This window comes from Salminus brasiliensis, chromosome 24 (genome assembly GCF_030463535.1).
Source record: "Salminus brasiliensis chromosome 24, fSalBra1.hap2, whole genome shotgun sequence".
NCBI lineage: Eukaryota > Metazoa > Chordata > Actinopteri > Characiformes > Bryconidae > Salminus > Salminus brasiliensis.
In genome coordinates this window covers 7,892,530-7,911,955 of record NC_132901.1, presented here as the reverse complement: position 1 = coordinate 7,911,955, position 19,426 = coordinate 7,892,530, and the positions used below count along the sequence as shown (strand labels likewise).

Sequence of the window (19,426 nt, the reverse complement as noted above, 5' to 3'; positions counted from 1 at the left end):
GCGTGGATGCCATCTGGTGGTCAAAATGTAAATCTGCAAAATATAAAACAATTCATCTTTTTTTTTAGTTTTTTTTTTCTTGGTCCACAGAGACATTTAAAGAAGCAAAATCAGAAAGAAGAGAAAGAGTTCAATTTGAGAAGCACAAAAAAGCTAATTCACAAGTGAGTACGGCTGGCTTTTGATACACTTTTGTTAGCACTTTTGTATTCATTTGTTACTTACCTATGCCTTGAAGAAAGTCTCTGACCTAAACCTGGCAGGTTAAAATGATTTTTTTGCACCGATGGTGCGTATGCTTTTCGTAATTGTAGCTTTGCTCCACTGGCCTCTAGCTCCTTAGTCAGGTCTTGATAGCAGATGAGCGGTGTTCTTTATTGATTTATGATTATTATGTTAACCTCAATATAAGCTGATGCATACATACATACACATAACCATACAGCATAGAATTTAAGGGCTCTAAAGGGGGAGGGGAAAAACGTCATTCATAGAATTGCACTACTCTACAGTTTGTCTCAATGGCTTATAGTAGTGAGCGAATTGTTGGCTTTTTACCTAACTGATAAAAAAGTGCCTTAAATAAAGAATGCTTCTATCAAGGATTCTTTATCTAAAGCCATTTGATCGAGTTGTGGAAGGAGGTAATACAGTCTGGAGTAAAAAAAATTTCTGTCCTACTTTATCATTAGCATATTGTTAAAACCCAAACAAAAATCATCCCGCAAGACATGTAATGACTTTTTAGATGTATTGGTGCAGTTAACAATCATATTTAATGTGTATAAAAATTGCAGTGCCCTAAATTAAGTTTTCATTGCCTGGTAGCATGACAACTGGTTATCATGCTGGCTACTAAAATGCCCAAATGTTCCTTGGTAGATCTTAGTAGACTTACTGGAGTTCACAACCATCTGTCATATGTAAAAGCTGTAACATTCACACACATACACGTATACATCTATGTTTTTAGCGTTTGCATTTGCGAGTTTGACCACACGATGGCATCCACGCTCCATCCATGACATATATCCACGATACCAAAACAACGGTGACGTTTGCAATAGGGCACTTCCTAAATCCCTTACACTGTATACACTACACAGAAGTGCACTTCTCTAGTCAAGTCTTTTAGGCTTCTGATGGAGTTTCAGGGCTAAGCTTTAAGTCTGTGGTCATAGTACGTAAATGGAGCGTGGATGCCATCGTGTGGTTAAAATGTAAAACAATTAATCTTTTTTTTTTGGTCCACAGAGACGTTTAAAGAAGCAAAATCAAAAAAGCGAATTCACAAGTGAGTACGGCTGGCTTTTCATTCACTTTTGTTAGCACTTTTGTATTCATTTGTTACTTACCTATGCCTTGAATGATTAAAATTATTATTTATTTTTTTTTGCACCAATTTGAGGGTGCGTATGCTTTTCCATATTTTAGCTTTGCTCCACTGGCCTCCAGCTCCTCGGTCAGGTCTTGATAGCAGATGAGCGGTGTTTTTTACTGATTTATGATTATTATGGTAACCTCAATATAAGCTAATACACAGAGTTTAAGGGCTCTAAAGAAAAGGAAATAAAGGTCCTACATAGAAGTGCACTACTCTATAGTTTGTCTCAATGGCTTCTAGCAGTGAGTAAATTGGTGGCTTTTTACATAACTGCATGCTGTTTGGTTGTCATGATGGCTAATAAAGTGCCTTTATTAAAGACTTCTATCAAGCGTTCTTAAAAACAAGACATTTTATCTAGTTGTGGAAGGAGATTATACAGTCTGGAGTATGTTATCGTTAGCATATTGTTGAAATGAAACCCAAGCCCAAACGAAAATCATCACATAAGACACGTAATTACTTTTTAGATTTGTTGGTGCAGTTAACAATCATATTTAATGTGTATAAAATTACCCTAAATTAAGTTTCCATTTCATTGCCTGGCAGCATGAGAACTGGTAACCATGCTGGCTACTAAAATGCCCTGAACTGAAGTATGCTTCAATAGAAACATTTTTTAAAATGTACTTTAAAAAACACTAACCAAAATAACACCGCAATACAAATGATTTAGTAGACGTACTGGAGTTCACAACCATCTATCAAATGAAAAAAGCTGTTACATTCACACACATACACGAATAAATCTACGTAGTTAACGTTTGCATTTGCCTAGTTTGACCACACGATGGCATCCACGCTCCATCCATGACATATGTCTGCGTTCCCACAACAACGGTGGTCCTCTCCGGAATATACACTTAACTCCTTTACTGATTGCTGATGGCTAATGTTGAAACTCACTTTTACTGAACCTTCCTTTGTATCCTAAGGCAAAGGCTTAAACTCACCGTCACTTTAACTCAATCCACCTTCATCATAAAACTGAGGCCTTTGACCGCCATACTATTTTACTTACTCTACCCTCGTCCTTTTGCCTTGCTCCGACCCTCTACATCAAAAGTCTAGCTCTGAACCTATTCTTGCTCGCTCGAATCTCACCATTAACCTAAGGCTTCAACCAAATTCATCTTTTAGTGAACCAAACCAAATAGTCCTAATACAAAATAACTCTGTCCTCCCTCTTAACCTAGTACAACATAACCTTAACATCATTCTAACCATGAAACCAAATAACCCCATCCGCCGTCTAACCCCAAAATAAAATAACCCATTTTCATTCATACTCTAATACAAACCCCACCACCTTCTCTCTCCAACCCTAAAATGAAATAACACCATCCTTCCTCCAACCATTATACAAAATCACTCCCCATCCTCATTCAAACCCCTCACATGAAACAACTCCAATCTCATTCTTGTCCTAAAACAAATTAACCCCATCCCTCCCTCTATCTCAATAAGCAACACACCAAATTATTATTTTTAAACTTTTACTTTCATTTAACCCATTCCATGCAGTCATGACCATTCTACTTAGATGTGCATTCCTCAGTAGGCCGAGGCCATGTGTATCCAAATCATGAGGCTGATGGCTAATGTTGAAACTCACTTTTACTGAACCTTCCTTTGTATCCTAAGGCAAAGGCTTAAGCTCACCGTCACTTTAACTCAATCCACCTTCATCATAAAACTGAGGCCTTTGACCGCCATACTATTTTACTTACTCTACCCTCGTCCTTTTGCATTGCTCCGACCCTCTACATCAAAAAAATATCTATGAACCTATTCTTGCTCGCTCGAATCTCACCATTAACCTAAGACTTCAACCAAATTCATCTTTTAGTGAACCAAACCAAATAGTCCTAATACAAAATAACTCTGTCCTCCCTCTTAACCTAGTACAACATAACCTTAACATCATTCTAACCATGAAACCAAATAACCCCATCCGCCGTCTAACCCCAAAATAAAATAACCCATTTCCATTCATACTCTAATACAAACCCCACCACCTTCTCTCACAAACCCTAAAATGAAATAACCCCATCCTTCCTCCAACCATTATACAAAAGCACTCCATCCATTTTGGAACCCCTCACATGAAACAACTCAAATCTCATTCTTGTACTAAAACAAATTAACCCCATCCCTCCCTCTATCTCAATAAGCAACACACCAAATTATTATTTTTAAACTTTTACTTTCATTTAACCCATTCCATGCAGTCATGACCATTCTACTTAGATGTGCATTCCTCAGTAGGCCGAGGCCATGTGTATCCAAATCATCAGGCTGATGGCTAATGTTGAAACTCACTTTTACTGAACCTTCCTTTGTATCCTAAGGCAAAGGCTTAAGCTCACCGTCACTTTAACTCAATCCACCTTCATCATAAACCTGAGGTCTTTGACCGCCATACTATTTTACTTACTCTACCCTCGTCCTTTTGCCTTGCTCCGACCCTCTACATCAAAAGTCTAGCTCTGAACCTATTCTTGCTCGCTCGAATCTCACCATTAACCTAAGGCTTCAACCAAATTCATCTTTTAGTGAACCAAACCAAATAGTCCTAATACAAAATAACTCTGTCCTCCCTCTTAACCTAGTACAACATAACCTTAACATCATTCTAACCATGAAACCAAATAACCCCATCCGCCGTCTAACCCCAAAATAAAATAACCCATTTTCATTCATACTCTAATACAAACCCCACGACCTTCTCTCTCCAACCCTAAAATGAAATAACACCATCCTTCCTCCAACCATTATACAAAATCACTCCCCATCCTCATTCGAACCTCTCACATGAAACAACTCCAATTTCATTCTTGTACTAAAACAAATTAACCCCATCCCTCCCTCTATCTCAATAAGCAACACACCAAATTATTATTTTTAAACTTTTACTTTCATTTAACCCATTCCATGCAGTCATGACCATTCTACTTAGATGTGCATTGCTCAGTAGGCCGAGGCCATGTGTATCCAAATCATCAGGCTGATGGCCAATGTTGAAATTCACTTTTTCTGAAGCTTCCTAAGGCAAAGGCCTAAGCTCACAGTCACTTTAACACAATCCACCTCCATCATAAACCTGAGGCCTCGTTTACAAAGCTGCTGTTACTCACTCTTCCTAGATCACATCTGCACTAAACACACTTTCACCGCCATACTTTTTTACTTACGCTACCTAAATTTACTTACTCTACCCTCGTCTTTTTGCCTTGCTCCGACCCTCTACATCAAAAGTCTAGCTCTGAACCTATTCTTGCTCGCTCGAATCTCACCATTAACCTAAGGCTTCAACCAAATTCATCTTTTTGTGACCAAACCAAGTAGTCCTAATACAAAATAACTCTGTCCTCCCTCTTAACCTAGTACAACATAACCTTAACATCATTCTAACCATGAAACCAAATAACCCCATCCTTCCTCCAACCATTATACAAAATCACTCCCCATCCTCATTCAAACCCCTCACATGAAACAACTCCAATCTCATTCTTGTACTAAAACAAATTAACCCCATCCCTCCCTCTATCCCAATAAGCAACACACCAAATTATTATTTTAAAACTTTTACTTTCATTTAACCCATTCCATGCAGTCATGACCATTCTACTTAGATGTGCATTCCTCAGTAGGCCGAGGCCATGTGTATCCAAATCATGAGGCTGATGGCTAATGTTGAAACTCACTTTTACTGAACCTTCCTTTGTATCCTAAGGCAACGGCCTAAGCTCACGGTCACTTTAACTCAATCCACCTTCATCATAAACCTGAGGCCTTTGACCGCCATACTATTTTACTTACTCTACCCTCGTCCTTTTGCCTTGCTCCGACCCTCTACATCAAAAGTCTAGCTCTGAACCTATTCTTGCTCACTCAAATCTCACCATAAACCTAAGGCTTTGAATAACTTCACCCTTCTGTGACCCAACAAAAAAAGCTTGTGGAGATACTCATTTCCTCTCTTTCCTAACCGTATGCCTGGTTATATATACTAGACAGCTTTCATTACAAAGATCAAGTGTATAGTTCTAGGCTTCAAGTCAACCCTAGTATGGTTTCCTGCCTTACTATTCCCCACCTGTAAGGCTGATCTCCTCTGGACTGGTCTTTCACAGGTGATGTGCAGCTTGATTTATCCCACTTAGCATTACAACCCCACGCCATACAGTTAGTATGGCACAGTATTTTAGTTTGCTGCTCTGCCCCTGAATCTTAGTATACTATACCAATTAAATGCAGACAAACAACTAAGTAAGTTGATTTACATACATACATACATACATACACTGAAGGGCATTCCTTTTACAATAATGGCTGCAGAAGCACTCATGGGGGGAAAAAAAAAAAATAATAATATTAATAATAATAATTAGTATTATAGCTTACCATCGGCGACTTTGTTCTTGAATAAAACTGCTCTTTCGAAGAAACCGTGGGTGGCTCTTAAAAGAGCCGTTGGGTTTGGATTACGCCGCTATCACCATTTACTTGGAGCTCGTGTACTTGGTGACGGCCTTTGTGCCCTCGGACACGGCGTGCTTGGCCAACTCACCGGGAAGGAGCAGACGCACAGCGGTCTGGATCTCCCTAGAGGTGATAGTAGAACGTTTGTTGTAATGAGCCAAACGGGAAGACTCACCGGCGATGCGCTCGAAGATGTCGTTCACGAACGAGTTCATGATGCCCATCGCTTTGGAGGAGATACCGGTATCAGGGTGGACCTGCTTCAGCACCTTGTACACGTAGATAGCATAGCTCTCCTTCCTGGACTTTCTGCGCTTCTTGCCTCCTTTCCCGGCCGTCTTGGTCACGGCTTTCTTGGATCCCTTCTTGGGCGCAGACTTAGCTGGCTCAGGCATACTGCTCCTCGTCGAGTAAGACTGAAGAATGAGGAGGAGGCGATAAGCTCCCACATTATTTAGACTCTGGCATTCTAATACAAGAAGGTACCGCCTTTAGAATGCCGTCGTACGACCATTGGACAACAATTGTCCGCTCGCTTCTTCCCAACCCCCCACACTCCCTTTTCCCCTCCCCTCCCCTCCCTTTTCTCCTCCTCCCTTCCCCCTCCCCTGAGCAGCATTCTCTTTGTTCGCCTACCCGCGCATTTGTACCCACCGTGCAGGCGGCACATTATTTTTCGCCAAAGCGGCGTTGACGGCGATGTTCTGTATAATTCTGATTTAATCAACGCAAACGGGGTAAATGGAAAACAATATGTATTCTTATATAATAATCACATTATTATATAAGAATATAATGTCATATATATATATAAATATTATATATAAATTATGTTTTTTCCTCCTGAAAATGAGCTTCTTAACAAAGTAACCGGAGTAACCGAGATTCATAACCACCATCATTGACTTTATTGAAACAAACAAATATGATCAACTCTTTGTTCGCCTTCCCGCGCATTTTTAATCTACAGGGCTTAATCTGTTTTTCGCCACAGCGGCGTTGACGGCGACTATCAGGATTTATTAAGACGTATAGTTCTGATTTTACCAACGCATACGGGGGGGGTGTAAAACAATACATATATACAAAGTAACATATATGTACTCTTCCCGTATATTACATTCTTAATACAGAGTATCCGGGAGACTGCCTTATTTGAAACAAACAAGCTAAGATTAGAAACAGGCTCTTTTGCTGGATTTGTGGGTGGCTCTTAAAAGAGCCGTTGGGTTTAGAGCTGTTCAGGCCGAGCGTTTAACCTCCGAATCCGTACAGAGTGCGTCCCTGGCGCTTCAGGGCGTACACCACATCCATAGCGGTGACGGTCTTTCTTTTGGCATGCTCAGTGTACGTGACTGCGTCCCTGATCACGTTTTCCAGGAACACTTTGAGCACACCGCGGGTCTCTTCGTAGATCAGACCGGAGATACGCTTGACGCCACCACGACGAGCCAGACGGCGAATAGCCGGCTTTGTGATACCCTGGATGTTATCGCGAAGCACTTTACGATGACGCTTGGCGCCTCCTTTTCCAAGGCCTTTGCCGCCCTTGCCTCTGCCGGACATCCTAGCTGCTTCTTTTCTCAGTCGACGAGAAGAGAATCTATGAAGCTGGAGCACCCGAGGCACGCCAATTATACCCCTCTATAGGACCTAAATGAAAGCAAGGGAACCGAGCGACGTCACAGTACATCAGCTCCGCCTCATACTCTGTACGTGTGCAGAACGCTTGTTTTGCTGTATAGCCACTGAGTGGGTAGCCATACAAAATACAGTCAACCAGAACTCCGTTCTCTCTGGATGTACTCATGTTCAAAATAACGCAGCACACTTTGGATCATGCATAACCTTCACTATGAATACTTTAACTCAACATGATTTAGCTTTGAAACCTACAGCCTAGCTCCAGACCTGCTTGACCATATAATGACGAAGTAACCTAAACTGCAATTAAGAGCTAAAATCATTTCTGAAATAGATTGGTCTTATGGCGAAATCTTAAATAAATAAATAACTGAATAAATTCATACAATTCAGTGACCTAGGCATAAGATGAACTGTTTAGTGAGGCTGTGTATGAGCCTACTTTGAGTCACTGTAAGAAGTGGATAGGGGCCATGTGGCCTTTGTAAATAAACATTTATGCACTGTTTTCTAAAAATCAATTACTACAATAATAACGCCAAGTGTGTATATATATATATATATATAATCTTTCCGTGTTTTACCACAGGATGACACCCCATGCTCCATGCATGAAGTCTTCCTTCGTACACCTGGGGCGATCCTAAACCGCACTCCACTACTCCCTAGTGCACAGCGTTTTTTCGTGACACCGTGCACTCCATAGGGAGTAGTGAGCTGCTTGGGAATTGGACAGTGCAACTCCGGTTCTAATGTCATAGCTTTTTCTGAGCTTTTTTACTGTTTAACTATTGGCCAACGAGCGAAATTGCATTGTTTTTTTGTTTGTTCGTTTTTTCGGTTGACCGATGCCGTTTCGGCAACTAGCTAATAACGAAAATAATCTTTTGTAAACAAAACACTAGCTAGCAAGCTACACAGGCCGCCCAGCTCTGAAAACCAGAAGATACGCTGCTGGTAGCCGGGTTTAAGCACGACTGTTTCTCCCTCACTTGCTCCAAATAACAATATAGAGAACTACGCACGTGTCCGTAATATCGTTATTTTTGTGATTAATTTTTAGACACCTAGCCATCATGCTACTCTCCGAGGTGGCTTCTCGATTTCAACCACGGCAGTAAACGTATAAAATGTTGCTAGCTATATACACGGTTTCATAATAAAACCTGACTGACTCGAGCGAGTGTGTATTTATCTGACAGGTATTTACACTCGCTGGCGTAATGCTATTGTTTGTACCATCCGAGTTAGCTAGCATGCTAATCGCTATGTTAGCTCATGTGTGGACCTGAAAAAGCAAGTTAACTCAAATCACTCAACAGCCACAAATCACGGCTGTATTGCGTACTTTTATGCTACAACTCCGCATGTGGCACTGCACTGTGGTCAATAAATAATGACCCCTCATAATTAGGCTCATATTTGTGCTTTACTGTTTATGCTGGCCGAGTTAGCCACGCTGCTAATCGCTAAGCTGGCTCCAAGCTATGTACAACTCCACACATAGATCCAGCAACGGCAGTTCTACGTCGATTTGCTGTGACTGGGTGTACAACTTTAGGCTCTCCGCAAAATCGACTTATCGGATTTCAGTATCCACTTCATTTTTGGCAAGTTAGCAAACGTTATCGTGCCAACAGCGACACAACGGAGCTGACCAGGTCCAGTCTCCAGCTCACGCCTATTCCACAAAGCAACGCAAAGTGTAATGACTCACATGTCGTCATGTAAAGACGACGTTTCACATGTATGAACATTAAAAGTAGTTAACATAGGTCTTAACACGACAAATACCTCGGTCAGCCGTCCACTCCCCTCTGATGGCTGTCGCCATGTGCGCCTCGGTCTCGTATACAACAAAGTCACACTACATCACGCCATTCTAACGTGCGTAGCGATTATTTCACACACACACACGACAAGAGTACGTGTCCTCCCTCAATGCACCTGAATGCCTGAATAAATGACATAAATGGCTATTTAGTACTAGGGTTACGACCTTGCAAGCATAAAACAAGCACACACTGAGATCAGCCCACTACTGTACACCATGGCACACGGTTTACTTTTTACTGTGACTGGACGTGCAGTTATCGGATTTCATCATTAGATGAAGAGAGGGAGGGTGGTAGGTAGGAAGGTAGGTAGGTAGATAGATATGTATACATAGAGAGATAGACAAAGATAGAGAGAGAGAGACAGGCTCCATGACAACATATTGAACAAGTAAATCCACATACAAAGGGTTTGCAACGTTTAGAAAATACAACGCCAACAACCCAGTACAACAATAAATCAAATTCAAGAATTAAAGAGCCGGATCACATGAATGGTGGAATCAATAAAACACTGTACGTCATCTATACTTTTCGAAAACGTTCTAAAACAACACGTGATTAGTCCTAATACATGGCACGTGTGTCAATAGGCTGAACTTGTAGTTAGGCATCATGGGAATTGTAGTCCTTGATCTTGACACTACAGGATAAAGACACATTGTGTCATTGACACATTGACATAGACACACTTAAAGGAAGCATAGTGTTTTATAGATTCAACCAGTAATTTGTTCTTTTTTTCTTTGTCAACACATATTGCTCAAACACAAACCAGTACAGGGTTTGTATTTTCTGTCAGATTGAATAAGTATGCATCAAGCTCTCTCTCTCTCTCTCTCTCTCTCTCTCTCTCTCTCTCTCTCTCTCTCTCACACACACACACACACACACACACACACACACACCCACACACACACACACACACACACACACACACACACACACACACACAACCACCACCACTGACATATTTCTGCACATAAAATAAAACAAGGCCAACTTAAACTAAACCCACACCATTTGGATTCCTCAGGTTTTCACTATACATCTTCTAATAAATCTTCTTCTAAAGTCATATTGGTTAGCAGTTAGTGGAAGAGAAAGGAAGGAAATAAATTGTGGTGAGCAAAGTAAGTGTAAAGCTCATGATGAAGTCAGGATGAGTGGTAGCAGTTCGGCTAGACCTACCTCTTAGGCTTCTGATGGAGTTTCAGGGCTAGGCCCTAAGACTATGTAGTTGCAGAACGTGAATGGAGTAGTGATGCCATCTGGTGGTCAGAATATGTATCTGCCAGGCCAGGTTCCATATATTTTCAGACGTATTCCCTCACAACATTCAACATGACATGACTTTAAACATTTGAACCTTGACATCACTAAACTACAGTTTTGGATCAATAAATCCAGGTGAAGATACTGAGATACCCAGTTACACTATACATGAGTTACATGAGGACAAAGTCAATACTGTGGTTTAAAAACACAAACATGACTTTTTGAGTCCTTTGTCTAGTTAGAACCCACACTGCAAGATAGATAGATAGACAGATAAATAGAATACATGTGAAAATGCATTTGAAACTAACTGCAGATGAAGGACAGTGCAGTTATGAAAAATAAGAAATGAAGTGGACAGATGACGATACATAAAAATTTAATAATAACACTGTATTATTAAGTAATAATAATAAAGTGTTAGTAGTGTCCAGGAGTGCAAATGTATAGGATGTACAGTAAAGTGTTAACACTGACATTGGCCATTAGAGAAGATCTTCACCAATGAGAAGTGAATGTAGGAATAATACTAACATGTCTCATACCCACACAATTAAATCTGTGCAAAAATAATTTTATTTGGCAAGGTTTTATCAGCTTATATTGAGGTTAACATAATAATCATAAATCAATAAAGAACACCGCTCATCTGCTATCAAGACCTGACTAAGGAGCTAGAGGCCAGTGGAGCAAAGCTACAATTACGAAAAGCATACGCACCATCGGTGCAAAAAAATCTTTAGTTAGGCATCATGGGAATTGTAGTCGTTAATCTAATACACTACAAGTTAAAGATATAGTGTCCACAGAGACATTTAAAGAAAGAAAGAACAAACACAAATCGAATAAATGGTATATTATTGCATACAAGGGAAAAGCTCCTAATGAGGCCAACTAAAACTACATGTTTACCCCTTGGATTTCTCAGGCTCGCTTTACATCTTCTAATAAAAGTCATGCTAGATTAGATAAACACAGAGGGAGTTAATGTTGCTTTAAGTAATGTTGCTTTTATCATATGTTGCAGTTAGTGGATGATAAAGAAATATGGAAAGACATTGTGGTAAGCAAAGTAAGTGTAGAGCTCATGATGAAGTCAGGGTGAGGGGAAGCAGTTTGGCTAGACCTACCCCTTAGGCTTCTGATGGAGTTTCAGGGCTAAGCTTTAAGTCTGTTGTCGTAGTACGTGAATGGAGCGTGGATGCCATCTGGTGGTCAAAATGTAAATCTGCAAAATATAAAACAATTCATCTTTTTTTTTAGTTTTTTTTTTCTTGGTCCACAGAGACATTTAAAGAAGCAAAATCAGAAAGAAGAGAAAGAGTTCAATTTGAGAAGCACAAAAAAGCTAATTCACAAGTGAGTACGGCTGGCTTTTGATACACTTTTGTTAGCACTTTTGTATTCATTTGTTACTTACCTATGCCTTGAAGAAAGTCTCTGACCTAAACCTGGCAGGTTAAAATGATTTTTTTGCACCGATGGTGCGTATGCTTTTCGTAATTGTAGCTTTGCTCCACTGGCCTCTAGCTCCTTAGTCAGGTCTTGATAGCAGATGAGCGGTGTTCTTTATTGATTTATGATTATTATGTTAACCTCAATATAAGCTGATGCATACATACATACACATAACCATACAGCATAGAATTTAAGGGCTCTAAAGGGGGAGGGGAAAAACGTCATTCATAGAATTGCACTACTCTACAGTTTGTCTCAATGGCTTATAGTAGTGAGCGAATTGTTGGCTTTTTACCTAACTGATAAAAAAGTGCCTTAAATAAAGAATGCTTCTATCAAGGATTCTTTATCTAAAGCCATTTGATCGAGTTGTGGAAGGAGGTAATACAGTCTGGAGTAAAAAAAATTTCTGTCCTACTTTATCATTAGCATATTGTTAAAACCCAAACAAAAATCATCCCGCAAGACATGTAATGACTTTTTAGATGTATTGGTGCAGTTAACAATCATATTTAATGTGTATAAAAATTGCAGTGCCCTAAATTAAGTTTTCATTGCCTGGTAGCATGACAACTGGTTATCATGCTGGCTACTAAAATGCCCAAATGTTCCTTGGTAGATCTTAGTAGACTTACTGGAGTTCACAACCATCTGTCATATGTAAAAGCTGTAACATTCACACACATACACGTATACATCTATGTTTTTAGCGTTTGCATTTGCGAGTTTGACCACACGATGGCATCCACGCTCCATCCATGACATATATCCACGATACCAAAACAACGGTGACGTTTGCAATAGGGCACTTCCTAAATCCCTTACACTGTATACACTACACAGAAGTGCACTTCTCTAGTCAAGTCTTTTAGGCTTCTGATGGAGTTTCAGGGCTAAGCTTTAAGTCTGTGGTCATAGTACGTAAATGGAGCGTGGATGCCATCGTGTGGTTAAAATGTAAAACAATTAATCTTTTTTTTTTGGTCCACAGAGACGTTTAAAGAAGCAAAATCAAAAAAGCGAATTCACAAGTGAGTACGGCTGGCTTTTCATTCACTTTTGTTAGCACTTTTGTATTCATTTGTTACTTACCTATGCCTTGAATGATTAAAATTATTATTTTTTTTTTTTTTGCACCAATTTGAGGGTGCGTATGCTTTTCCATATTTTAGCTTTGCTCCACTGGCCTCCAGCTCCTCGGTCAGGTCTTGATAGCAGATGAGCGGTGTTTTTTACTGATTTATGATTATTATGGTAACCTCAATATAAGCTAATACACAGAGTTTAAGGGCTCTAAAGAAAAGGAAATAAAGGTCCTACATAGAAGTGCACTACTCTATAGTTTGTCTCAATGGCTTCTAGCAGTGAGTAAATTGGTGGCTTTTTACATAACTGCATGCTGTTTGGTTGTCATGATGGCTAATAAAGTGCCTTTATTAAAGACTTCTATCAAGCGTTCTTCAAAACAAGACATTTTATCTAGTTGTGGAAGGAGATTATACAGTCTGGAGTATGTTATCGTTAGCATATTGTTGAAATGAAACCCAAGCCCAAACGAAAATCATCACGTAAGACACATAATTACTTTTTAGATTTGTTGGTGCAGTTAACAATCATATTTAATGTGTATAAAATTACCCTAAATTAAGTTTCCATTTCATTGCCTGGCAGCATGAGAACTGGTAACCATGCTGGCTACTAAAATGCCCTGAACTGAAGTATGCTTCAATAGAAACATTTTTTAAAATGTACTTTAACAAACACTAACCAAAATAACACCGCAATACAAATGATTTAGTAGACGTACTGGAGTTCACAACCATCTATCAAATGAAAAAAGCTGTTACATTCACACACATACACGAATAAATCTACGTAGTTAACGTTTGCATTTGCCTAGTTTGACCACACGATGGAATCCACGCTCCATCCATGACATATGTCTGCGTTCCCACAACAACGGTGGTCCTCTCCGGAATATACACTTAACTCCTTTACTGCGGCCCCACAGCTGGTCTCGCTTACTCTCTATGGAATCAAACTCATTTTGCATATGTATGAAACGTAGGTACCCAAAATCAAGCTCTCATTATATAAATATACACATACATTGCTCTCTGAAACTGTGCTTGCAGTTGTATAGTTTCACCACGCGGTGGGATCCACGCTCCATCCATGTCAAATGCCGTTTGTAATAGGCCAAAACCGGCCTAAACACTACATAGGGTAAAGTGTAGTGTTCTACTGAAGTAGCAGTGGCTTCAACTTTTTGCTGGGGTGAATGAACTGTTTCCAAACTATTAAATATGTATAATCATATTGATAGGTATTAAAAGAAACGTATTAATATGTATTAAAACACATGTTAAATATGGCGATTTGAAATGTTGTACAAAACGTTATAATATATATATACATATATATTAGTTGTTTTTTTTGCTAAACTTTACAACCACTGTCTTACGGCTGGTTTTGCTCGCGCAGCCCTATGGAACTTAGAAGCGCGCGCGCGACATAATAGCCTTACATTATATAAACGCAACACCGAGGTGAGGCGGACATTTGCTGTTTCGGCGCGGACACGGGTAGGTGGCTCTTAAAAGAGCCGTTGGGTATTTCAGGTAAACGTCGAAGCGCTCTGTTTAAGCGCGCTCTCCGCGAATACGGCGGGCCAGCTGGATGTCTTTAGGCATGATGGTGACTCTCTTGGCGTGGATAGCGCACAGGTTAGTATCTTCAAACAGACCCACCAAGTACGCCTCGCTAGCCTCCTGCAGGGCCATGACGGCGGAGCTCTGGAAGCGGAGATCAGTCTTGAAGTCCTGCGCGATCTCACGCACTAGCCGCTGGAAGGGCAGCTTACGGATCAGCAGCTCAGTAGATTTCTGGTAGCGGCGGATCTCCCTCAGAGCCACGGTGCCGGGCCTGTAACGGTGAGGCTTTTTCACGCCGCCGGTGGCTGGGGCGCTCTTGCGGGCAGCCTTGGTGGCGAGCTGCTTCCTCGGGGCCTTGCCACCGGTGGACTTACGAGCGGTCTGCTTGGTTCTTGCCATCGCGTTGAACTCTGCTCCTCTCGGGGAAAAGAAAGAGAATGAGCTCTCGCTCGCTTCACATGGCTTTTAAGCTTTCAAGCCGCTTGCCGCTCATTGGGCGTCTTGAAGTTGTCCGTTTCCCATTGGGCGGCCGGCAATGCGTCGGTGACACACTATTGGTCGTCTTCTTTTCAAACCTAAAAGCAAAACGGCGGGCTCCTGTAATACAAAACAACAAAGAAAAAAAAAGCATTAAAAGAATATATAATAATAAGAACAATAATATGATCAAACTAATCAATGTACTGTACATTACAGCGAACATTAAACACACTGTGTGTGTGTGTGTGTGTGTGAGAGAGAGCGAGAGAATGTGTGTATACATGCACATATGCATAGGGTGTTGATCTCAGTACGTGAAATATATGAAAAAGGGCAATTGTGTATTGCATGGCAGTGTGTTTATATAATAACTCGGTTCATAAAGCTATTATTTTTTTATGCAGTTGGAAATCACGTGAAGAATATGTAGTGTTGTTTGTAAAGGAGCAGCACTTTTCTTAGAAAAAATGGGTGGCTCTTAAAAGAGCCTTTGTGTATAGATAAATCAACGGAGAGCGCCAATTTACTTTGTCTTCACAGTCTTCTCGGTCTTCTTAGGCAGCAGTACAGCCTGAATGTTGGGCAGCACACCACCTTGGGCGATAGTGACTCCTCCGAGCAGTTTGTTCAGCTCCTCGTCGTTACGAACAGCCAGCTGCAGGTGACGGGGGATAATACGGGTCTTCTTGTTGTCGCGGGCGGCGTTGCCAGCCAACTCGAGAATCTCAGCGGTGAGATACTCCAGGACGGCGGCCAAGTAGACGGGAGCGCCGGCGCCGACCCGCTCAGCGTAGTTGCCTTTACGCAGAAGCCTGTGCACACGGCCAACTGGGAACTGCAGTCCGGCGCGGGACGAACGAGTCTTAGCCTTGGCCCTAGCTTTACCCCCGGTTTTGCCTCTTCCACTCATGATTCGCGTCAGTCGTGTTCGTCGAACAAAGCTGAAATAATGCACGCCGGCCAACGAGCGCCGTTGATATAGCAAAATCGCCTACGGTCCTATTGGCTAAAAGCTACGCGCACCAACAGCCAATCGCATTTCCGCCGTCAGACTCTAGCGTCCTCCCACCTCTGCTCGCTTTCCTACCCGACCCCCTCCTCCTCTCGTGCTGTGTGTCTGTGTGAGCGAGAGAGAGAAAGGAAGAAAGAAAACGGGTTAAAGAAAGAAACATTTACCCCCACTCGTGCCCCGCGTTTTCTTTCCCTTTCCCGCTCAAATGTAACACGTATGACCAAACCAAAAATATATATATATATTGATCATATATAATTATTGTGTGGGGAAACTAATGAGAGCTATTTTTGTGTTGAGTGTTTTTTTTTTTTTTTTTAACAATCAATTCATTATGCAGTAACAAGGGGGGAAAAAAGCTGTTTTTTTATGAAACTGTGGGTGGCTCTTAAAAGAGCCGTTGAATAGAGAAACAAGACATGAAGGTAAACGGCGTTACTGTTTACTTCTTCTTAGGGGCAGCCTTTTTCGCCTTCGCCGCCTTGGGCTTAGCTGCTTTAGGCTTGACCGTTTTGGCTTTCTTTGGGCTCTTGGTCGCCTTTTTGGGAGCCGCCGGCTTCTTGGCCTTCTTGGGGCTCTTCGCTGCCTTCTTAGCGGCCGCGACGGGCTTCTTGGCCTTCTTGGGGGATTTCTTAGCCGCAGTGGGTTTCTTGGCTGCTACCTTCTTGGGCTTCTTGGCCGCGGCTGGTTTCTTGGCGGCCGGCTTCTTAGCTTTAGGTGCCGGTTTCTTGGCGGCCGGCTTCTTCTTTGCCTCGGTCTGCTTCTTGTTAAGCTTGAAAGAGCCCGACGCGCCGGTGCCTTTGGTCTGCACCAGAGTGCCCTTGGTGACGAGGCTCTTGACGGCGAGCTTAACGCGTGAGTTGTTCTTCTCGACGTCGTAGCCGCCGGCAGCCAGGGCTTTCTTCAGGGCGGCGAGAGACACGCCGCTCCTCTCCTTGGAAGCCGAGACGGCCTTGACGATGAGCTCGCCCACGCTGGGGCCGGCTTTCTTGGGGCGGGCGGCGGCCTTCTTCTTGGGGGCCTTGGCGGGCGCCGAGGCGGCTGGGGCTGGAGCGACTTCTGCCATTGTTCTGCTTTGCTGAGAGCGCGAGTGAGCACAAACTGCTGCAGCGTTCTGTAGAACCTCCCGCTGCAGCGAGGGGGCCGGCCCTTAAAAGCCACATGAGAACGTTGTAGACTCAACTCGCTCGATGCCGCACAGCCGTGTGGCAGCGACAGTCTCGCACTTGTGTTTTCTCTCGGCGTTTGTCGAGCGAAATATGGGTGAAAGCTCAACTTGGCGAGCGTAGAAATGCTCTTTCGTCTCCGAGAGGCTCCACCGTGTGTTGAGAAGACGGGAAGGGCAGCGTAACGACGCCGCGTTTAATACGGCGCTCACCGAAGCGTGCCACGCTACCGGCGTGCCGAACGGGCGGCGGCGCATTTGGCGTGCTAATCGGTGGAAAACGGCGACAAAAGGTGCCACGAACTGGGCGAGTGTTATCCGGTGCGTTGGAGGAGAGCCTCGTCGAGAGCGTGCTGGGCATCCGAGACGTGGGTGCGTTGTTTTGCTCGTCGTGCAAGGCGACCTTGAGGAGTGTGTAAAGCACAGTGTTGCCGTGTGTGCGCAGTATGACTTCCACCGTCGATGCGTCTTTGTCACCGGCGCTTCCACACTCGGAACGGCTCTCCATAGGTCCCCTAATACGCACTCGTAACACACCCAATATACCATAGCCAAAAATCTCATACTAACCCTAACACAAAATAACTGCATACACCCCCCCAACCCTAAAACACAAAAAACAAAATAACAAAAAAAAAAAGACAAAACTTATTCTAAACATAACATAAAACAATCATGCCCTTTTTCAAGCCTAATACAAAATAACTGCACCTTCACTCTAACCCCAATACAAAATAAACCCAAGCTCATTTAAACCCTAAAACCCCATTTTTCATTTTAACCCTAATAGAAAATAACCATTTTCTCTCTCCAACCCTAAATAAAATAACCCCATCCTTCCTCCAACCATTATACAAAATCACTCCATCCTCATTCGAACCCCTCACATGAAACAACTCAAATCTCATTCTTGTACTAAAACAAATTAACCCCATCCCTCCCTCTATCTCAATAAGCAACACACCAAATTATTATTTTTAAACTTTTACTTTCATTTAACCCATTCCATGCAGTCATGACCATTCTACTTAGATGTGCATTCCTCAGTAGGCCGAGGCCATGTGTATCCAAATCATCAGGCTGATGGCTAATGTTGAAACTTACTTTTACTGAACCTTCCTTTGTATCCTAAGGCTTAAACTCACCGTCACTTTAACTCAATCCACCTTCATCATAAAACTGAGGCCTTTGACCGCCATACTATTTTACTTACTCTACCCTCGTCCTTTTGCCTTGCTCCGACCCTCTACATCATAAGTCTAGCTCTGAACCTATTCTTGCTCGCTCAAATCTCACCATTAACCTAAGGCTTCAACCAAATTCATCTGTTAGTGAACCAAACCAAATAGTCCTAATACAAAATAACTCTGTCCTCCCTCTTAACCTAGTACAACATAACCTTAACATCATTCTAACCATGAAACCAAATAACCCCATCCGCCGTCTAATCCCAAAATAAAATAACCCATTTTCATTCATACTCTAATACAAACCCCACGACCTTCTCTCTCCAACCCTAAAATGAAATAACACCATCCTTCCTCCAACCATTATACAAAATCACTCCCCATCCTCATTCGAACCTCTCACATGAAACAACTCCAATTTCATTCTTGTACTAAAACAAATTAACCCCATCCCTCCCTCTATCTCAATAAGCAACACACCAAATTATTATTTTTAAACTTTTACTTTCATTTAACCCATTCCATGCAGTCATGACCATTCTACTTAGATCTGCATTCCTCAGTAGGCCGAGGCCATGTGTATCCAAATCATCAGGCTGATGGCCAATGTTGAAATTCACTTTTTCTGAACCTTCCTAAGGCAAAGGCCTAAGCTCACAGTCACTTTAACACAATCCACCTCCATCATAAACCTGAGGCCTCGTTTACAAAGCTGCTGTTACTCACTCTTCCTAGATCACATCTGCACTAAACACACTTTCACCGCCATACTTTTTTACTTACGCTACCTAAATTTACTTACTCTACCCTCGTCTTTTTGCCTTGCTCCGACCCTCTACATCAA

At 42.0% G+C, this 19,426-nt stretch overlaps 5 protein-coding genes across 5 annotated transcripts; all 5 read right to left on the bottom strand.

Annotated features, from left to right (window-relative positions):
* Positions 1 to 5,889: 5,889 nt before the first annotated feature.
* LOC140546744 (histone H2B) lies at positions 5,890 to 6,264 on the bottom strand. Its single transcript, XM_072670133.1, has one exon. It carries the CDS (start codon positions 6,262 to 6,264, stop codon positions 5,890 to 5,892), a length of 375 nt encoding a protein of 124 aa, XP_072526234.1.
* Positions 6,265 to 7,123: 859 nt separating this feature from the next.
* Positions 7,124 to 7,435, bottom strand: LOC140546994 (histone H4). Its single transcript, XM_072670480.1, has one exon. It carries the CDS (start codon positions 7,433 to 7,435, stop codon positions 7,124 to 7,126), a length of 312 nt encoding a protein of 103 aa, XP_072526581.1.
* Positions 7,436 to 14,726: 7,291 nt separating this feature from the next.
* On the bottom strand, positions 14,727 to 15,466 carry LOC140546832 (histone H3). Its single transcript, XM_072670250.1, has 2 exons — positions 15,433 to 15,466; positions 14,727 to 15,151 (listed from the first exon to the last, which is right to left on the bottom strand). Exon 2 carries the CDS (start codon positions 15,135 to 15,137, stop codon positions 14,727 to 14,729), a length of 411 nt encoding a protein of 136 aa, XP_072526351.1. The 5' UTR covers positions 15,138 to 15,151; positions 15,433 to 15,466.
* A 275-nt stretch (positions 15,467 to 15,741) lies between these two features.
* Positions 15,742 to 16,128, bottom strand: LOC140547178 (histone H2A). The gene has a single exon (XM_072670767.1). It carries the CDS (start codon positions 16,126 to 16,128, stop codon positions 15,742 to 15,744), a length of 387 nt encoding a protein of 128 aa, XP_072526868.1.
* A 544-nt stretch (positions 16,129 to 16,672) lies between these two features.
* On the bottom strand, positions 16,673 to 17,296 carry LOC140547007 (histone H1-like). The gene has a single exon (XM_072670492.1). It carries the CDS (start codon positions 17,294 to 17,296, stop codon positions 16,673 to 16,675), a length of 624 nt encoding a protein of 207 aa, XP_072526593.1.
* Positions 17,297 to 19,426: the final 2,130 nt, after the last annotated feature.